At 37.1% G+C, this 7,226-nt stretch overlaps 2 protein-coding genes across 5 annotated transcripts in view; one reads left to right on the plus strand and one right to left on the minus strand.

Moving 5' to 3' along the window:
* trak2 (trafficking protein, kinesin binding 2) overlaps positions 1–2,383 on the minus strand; it is a 25,164-nt gene extending 22,781 nt beyond the window's left edge. For all 4 annotated transcript variants that reach the window (XM_016268120.1, XM_016268119.1, XM_016268121.1 and 1 more), the window contains exon 1: positions 2,291–2,383. The gene's annotated coding sequence lies outside the window, so the exon portion shown is untranslated. The remainder of the gene's footprint in view (positions 1–2,290) is intronic.
* Positions 2,384–4,078: 1,695 nt separating this feature from the next.
* stradb (STE20 related adaptor beta) overlaps positions 4,079–7,226 on the plus strand; it is a 16,000-nt gene continuing 12,852 nt past the window's right edge. Inside the window, exons 1-4 of the mRNA XM_016268154.1 lie at positions 4,079–4,320; positions 5,284–5,352; positions 5,487–5,539; positions 6,917–7,000. Coding sequence (XP_016123640.1) covers positions 5,528–5,539; positions 6,917–7,000 — 96 coding nt within the window. The 5' untranslated portion in view covers positions 4,079–4,320; positions 5,284–5,352; positions 5,487–5,527. The remainder of the gene's footprint in view (positions 4,321–5,283; positions 5,353–5,486; positions 5,540–6,916; positions 7,001–7,226) is intronic.

Consider the following 7,226-nt stretch of genomic DNA (forward strand, 5'->3'; position numbering starts at 1 on the left):
AAAAAAAAATGTACGTTTTACATTTTCAAAATGCCTTAATTTCCAACTAACCCTTAGAACAAGATCCTGTGCACTTAGCCGTATCCTTTACAACTCTGAAAAACTGTATTCTCGCTACTGTCAAAAGATAAGCAGCTATGCAAGACTTTTCAGACAAATACTTCACAACAAGAAAACCATGAACAGATAGTTACGTTCTTCCTCTTTTTGTCTTTCTCCAGGACTTTTTTGGGAAGTGCAAAGCTTGTGATGACAACCTGTTCTTTTAATATCGAGCCTCAAAGTCTGTCCAAGCCGTTACAGGAAACTCTTCATCAATCAGACAATCACAGGGTCAAACCAATGATACCTAAACCAGTAGATGCAAAATCACCATCACAGATCGAGAGAAACAAGCATATCCAAACATCAGGCTGTCATTTTACTATTGACACATCAAGCACTGCTGTCAGACGCATCCCAAAAGTAAAGGGATGTTTGTGAGGGTGCGGCTGGGCTGATGGCATGAATCCAATCGCTTCCAGCAGCATTGTGTCTGATCCAGACGTTAATGCAGAGCTCATGACGGCTGCCACTGTGATATCTCCATCTAAGTGACACCTGAAATAAATTACACTCGTCCCATATATTCTCAGCCTCCCGTTTTGCTGAAGGCCAAGGAGAAGCGTCAGTACACCTCCATTAGCAGCACGTCATCTGTTCATCAATCTCCCCTCTGGCCCACAGTTACTCTCCTGCAAGCTGTCTGCAATTATCCAAACCGTTACAAACTACAACAAAATCCAGAGGGCTCGAGTTACACTACTAACAAACCAGACTTATTTCAATGGTCAAAAAAGAAATATATATATATATATATATAGTCAAATGCACAATTCTCGCAATTAACAGCAATTATAAAGTTCACATTTCTGAATTTATACTCTGTTTTAGTTGATAAGTCAGAGCTATAGGTGTATATTTAGTCTAGTTAGGCTTAACAGTGTAACTATTCATGGAACTTAATAGTATTATAAATTAGTGCTGTCAAACGATTAATCACATCCAAAATAAAAGTTTCTGTTTACATAATATATATATATGTGTGTGTACTGTGTATATTTATTATGTATATATAAATACACAAACACATACAGCATATATTTTTATTAATATTATATATAAATATATTTAATATATAAATGTAACATTTTTCTTAATGCATGTGTGTGCATTTATATATACATAATAAATATACACAGTACCCACACATATATTATGTAAACAAAAACTTTTATTTTGGATGCGATTAATCGCGATTAATCGTTTGACAGCACTGTATAGAATTATTTATCAAAATGTTTTTTTTTTTAAATACTCTTAATCTTCACATTGTTAGACCAGTTTGTCTTTACAAATCATGTACTCTCTTTTTAAAAGGACTTAACGAAACGTCTTAAGACTGGTTGACTGAAAGTTCATTAATTATTTAAATCATAAATCAGATGTCAGCAATATTAATTCTGTCTGAACATAAATCACAACATTCCTGTAATGTGTCACTATGCCCCATTGATTAGAATGAACATAGATGATTATATTTATTTTCATGACATCGGAGGCTCAGATGTTATGATAAAAATAAACATAAGCGTCTATATTCAGCTTCTGAGCGGAAATACGTGGACAAATGCAGCACAGAGATGCTCGATATAATGCAGTGTTAGGAAAAAACAAGCCATCTGATCTGATGCAACAGATTTCATAATCCCTGCAGATGGCACATCAGATTCTCCAGGCAGAGTTATCACAATCAGAAAACACATCTACACATCATTTCAAAACATACACGGAATACTAATGGTTTTAAGTAGATGCATTGATCTGCATCCCGATGCACGAGAGCCAATGTCCATATGAGCCTCCCTCACAAACTCGTCCACTCACCTACACACACACACACACACACACACACACACACACACACACACACACACACACACACACACACACACACACACTGTTCTCCCTTGTCTGAATCGTGTGTTCATCTATTCAAAACTAGAATGTTTCTGGACCCAGTGCAGACAGCTCAGCTGCTGCAGCAGAGTCAAGTGTCATGGAGGTAGGAAGACGGCAATGAGAGAGACACACCCAACAAATGCTGCCACAGTTTCTTAATACTGTCTGTGGCTCTAATTAATTAACCCTTATGATAGGAGGAACCTGTGCATGGTTGTCACACACAGATCACACACACACACACACACACACATGCCTTCTCAAAGAGCGGAGAACCTCGCTCTCTTACCTTTAGTTCACTTAAAATCCGCTTCTTCTTCTTCTGAGCGCTACTGGTGCATGTGGCTGCTGTCACTTCGAGCGTTTGAGATAAAAAGAGGAGAGAGCGAGGAGGGAGGGGTATTCGGGGAAGTCCGCGACATTTATTTCATAATAAAAGTCCCTGAGAGCTTTCTTTATTTATGGATGTCAATTAGAAACATTAATATGCATATTGAATTTTTAATAACTAGCTAGTATTACACAGACACAACAACAACACCAATAATCAGTGTTGGGGGAAGTTACTTTTAAAAGTAATCCATTACAATATTGCGTTACTCTCGCGTTACTTGTAATGCGTTACCCCCAACACTGCCAATAATAAACAAACAAATGAATGAATGATACAGAAAGAGAAAGGAGAAACTGGGAAAAATAGAAGATTGATCAAATTCTTTCCTAGATGTTAGGTAATAACATCCTTTCTGTTTCTGCATTATTAAAAGATTTGGCAAGTCAACTTACAATTTACAATTTACTGTGCATTTCTGCCATGATGATATAACCTGGTCATAATCTGATAAACTAATCCTAAATATAATGTAAAAACTTAAATTTTCTGTGAAGCTGCTTTGCAAGAATTTGAATCGTGAAAAGTGCTATACAAATAAACGTGAAGTGAATTGAATTAATAAAGTAAGATTTAATCTTGAGTGTGGAGAGAAGATGAAAACCTTCATTACTTACGTACTATAGGGCCCTTATTCGAAAATAAAGAACAATTTGTACAGTTATTCTCAGTGTTACTTTTAAAAGTAATGCATTACAATATTGCGTTACTCCATAAAAAAAGTAACTAATTACGTTACTTAGTTACTTTTTATGGAAAGTAATGCGTTACGTTACTTTTGCGTTACTTTTTAAATCTGGACAGGGCTTGCTTGTTTGTTTTTAAAATAAAAAAGTTATATTTTTGGCAAATATAAAAGCCTTTTCACACCAAACGTGAAATGAATGCGCCTCAGGCTGAAGGGAAAGTAAAGTTACGTCCGTACAGTAGAACGCAGAAGAAGAAATATCAACACACTTCAGCAATAAACAAAGACACACAAATGTTTGTCTAGAGTAATTTGTGCTTATTAGTACGGTTGAACTGGATCATCGAAGCTCAGAAGCAAAGACATCGGTTAATAGAATGGGATTAAATACATAAAGCATATTTGTGTCGTTTAACATTTAATTATTGCAGGTTTGCGTCATATTCCGAGTTGCATTATTTTTATTCATTTTGAGGAATACTGAATCTGTGTGTGTTTTTTTTGTGTGAGTGAGATGAATTAATGCATATTCATATTTATTTTAGAACTACAGTAACATCTGATTTCTCTCAACATGGGGACAGGAGAGCTGTCAATCAATACATTGAAGAAGAAAAAAAATAACTTGTGTTACTTATTTGAAAAAGTAACTCAGATATTCTCTTGTAAATTAAAAAGTAATGCGTTACTTTACTAGTTACTTGAAAAAAGTAATCTGATTACGTAACTTGCGTTACTTGTAATATATTACACCCAACACTGGTTATTCTAGGGATTCTAAACGTGCAATTTAATTTAAGCTTGCCACTGTTTTTAGATCACTTCCTATCATTTCAGGAAAAAATCTTAAATAATTGTTTAAATGATAGAGAGGCGAAATTATTGTATAGATTAGGTGCTTTTATTATGCATAGCCTTCTAGTTTAGGTTTAGTCCTATGGTTTAGTCGCGTGATCAAAAGACTTTTATTGTGGACATTCCTCTGGAACGTCATTTACGGCGTGTTTGAGAGACTTTTATTATGTAAATATCAGCCGGGACTGTGAAGAAAAGCTTTGGCAAGTCAACTTACAAATGTTATTGGTAAATGTGAGAGGCGCTGCGTGATTTTTCTTCCTACAGTAAAACTGTGATGTGACCGAAGTAACTGTAACTGCCCAGAACTGACGCTCGCCGTCAAAATTAAGTGCGCCAAATCAATTTACAGGAGAACCTCCATCCACATGCATAACAAACAATGGTGAGTTTTTGTCATATCTGGCTTTGAGCTTCTCATCAGTCTCAGAAATGTTTGGTGTGCATGATATTAGAAAATAATAGGTTTGTAGCTCGTGCGAATAATAGTAATCGTGCATTAGTAATGTTAAATCATGTCAAAATTCTCTACTGTAGTCACCAAATGCGTTAATGCAACATTAAACATAATTAATATGAAACCGGGTGGATTTAATATTGAAGCTTATTTTAGACGCTTCTAGTGCACCATTGCTCTTCGGTGAAGTTTTTTTTCTTAACCCTGTTAACCTACATGCATGCAATCTCTGTCAAGGACTAGGAAGGACACCTGCTGTCAGTTGCTCTGATAATTACATGATTAATATTTAAAACATCATCTAATTTGGGCATGCATGTGTATGCATATCTATATTGTGAACCAATATGCATTACTTATTTTATTTACAATTGCAGTTTAAGCAGAGACCTAATCTTGAGCTATATGCATTCAATAATCTTTAATATATTTCTTATGAATATAAAGTGTAATCGGGCAAGCATGAATTAATTTTGATGCCGCTAATATTAATTATATAACAACACAAAATGGACAGTGTTTCCCAATGTCACCTGCGGTGATATCAGAGCTGATGCACCCAGACAGATATGCCATCCTATCAAGTGATATAACTGAAGATGATGATGATGATGATGATGTCTAGAGTAGAGAGGAGATCAGACTCATGCAGTCGGTCAAGCGGTGCCAGACACTGACTCCGGCTGCTCTGTTCATAGACACAGCGTCTGCTACAGGACCGGAATATGGATGCTGATTTTCAGACAAGATGCATTTGAAATCAGGCTATTCTTAGAAAATAGAAATGTGTGCAATTGAAATGTGAGCTTTGGATCTGGATCATAATGCCATTTAAGCCCTGAAAATTTGATATGTGCTTGAAAGCGTCTCCGCTGATGGTTTGCTTCATAGGACTCTAATGGAGCAGCGTGAGATGAGATGAAGTCTGTCTTTTACGCAGTGAAATCCGAGCAGAGCCAGGTAAGCGAAAAACATTTAGCTTTTCAGGCATATTTTCTTGCAATGAGAAATGCAGCGTGGCACACTGGAAACAGCCAGAAAACCACTGCTGGAATGTTTTTGCAGATGGACTGATTGTTATGCACTGTCTTCAGAATCAGATAAATGAACTCCAGTGAAGCATCAGCTCAGCCTCATGTCGTTTCTGGTGAGAGTCAAATCTTTTCATCCCCAGCTTGTTTGTGCAAAGCTCAATGCATTCTGTATTTCATGCTTTCTGTGTTTATTTCTGCAGTTCTTCATTCTGGGTGTCAGAAATGTGTTTGCATGAAGGTTTTGATTCTGGGTTTAGTGTTCAGTATAGTAGTAGAGCTTTAGGGATGTGTTTATGGGCTGAAGATGTTCGCTGAACAATATCCATGGCCTGATTATTCTCTAATCCCTAGATATCAGCACATTTAATAATAAACGTCCTCATTAATATCCACCAATCCTCCACCTCACCTCTTAATCCAGGAGGCTCATGTCAATGTCTCACTCTTAAAGACATGTTCTGGATTCAATAAAGGTTCCTTAAGCATGAAACAAATGAAAGCTGTGTTTGCAGTGTCCTGTGTCACTCGTTAATACATAAATAAATGTTGTCAAAATGATTAACTGCCATTAAGAAGCATGTTAATTTTGCATTGTTTATAAGTAATTTCATAAAAGAACATTTAGATATCAAATCTGGGTAAAATTCTTGGAAATTAGTGTTTTTCCACAATTATTTGTTATAATCAAATATACATCAGTTAAATACTAATTTCTGTAAGTGACCATTCAACCACTATTAATACCATCATGTGTCTGTTAAATGAATATTTCACCCAAAAATGCACATTTGCCAAGAATTTACTCGCCCTTAGAGCATCCAAGATGTAGATGAGATGTTTCTTCATGGGAACAGATTTGGAGAAATGTAGCATTGCATCACTTGCTCAGCAATGGATGCTCTGCAGTGAATGGGTGCCGTCAGAACGAGAGTCCAAACTGCTGATAAAAACAGCACAATAATCCACACCACTCCAGTCCATCGGTTAAAGGGATAGTAGGGTTATTGTGATGTTTTTATCAGCTGTTTGGACTCTCATTCTGACGGCACCCATTCACTGCAGAGGACCCACTGGTGAGCAAGTGATGCGATGCTACATTTCTCCAAATCTGATGAAGAAACAAACTCATCTATATCTTGATTAGCCTGAGTGTGAGTAAATTCTCAGCAAAGTTTAGTTTTTGGGTGAACTATTCCTTTAACGTCATAAAGAAATGTTCCGGGTTCAGTTTGTAAAAACAAACAAAAATTGTTTCATGTTTTGCGTCGAAAACGGACAATTCCTTTAACCATGAGTTAATCACACATGGCAAGGCTGACTCTGCACCGCAGCATTTCCATAATCATCTCCTCCTTTTGCCGTGTCTTTGCCCTTCAGCCCACCCTTGCTCAATTCATGCATATTCATACTGTGGATATTGTCGTATTCATCTCCATATTCATTTGTGGGGTGGGGGGCGTGTCTCATGTCTCCTCCCCTCTTCCCCTCAGGACTGCACCTGTATCTCCTCCCACTCACAAGTCCAGCCCATCAGCATAGAGGAGCAGTATGAAGACATCAGCCGGCAGTGCTCGGTCAGTAGAATCTAACAATAGAGCCCAGTGTGAGCTTCAGTGTGTTTGAAGGTAACAGGCATTGACTTTTGTCTTCTTCAGACGAGCCATTCAAGAGAGATTCACACTGACACCGATTCAATTACTGCACTACTGTGGGCCGTTAGCGGGATTGAGGAAAAATTCAGAATTTAGGAGCTAGTTCATGTTGGAGAGAGAATTTGAATTTGTCACAAAACACAGTGCG

Source organism: Sinocyclocheilus grahami, unplaced genomic scaffold, assembly GCF_001515645.1.
Source record: "Sinocyclocheilus grahami isolate Dianchi unplaced genomic scaffold, SAMN03320097.WGS_v1.1 scaffold43.1, whole genome shotgun sequence".
Taxonomy (NCBI): domain Eukaryota; kingdom Metazoa; phylum Chordata; class Actinopteri; order Cypriniformes; family Cyprinidae; genus Sinocyclocheilus; species Sinocyclocheilus grahami.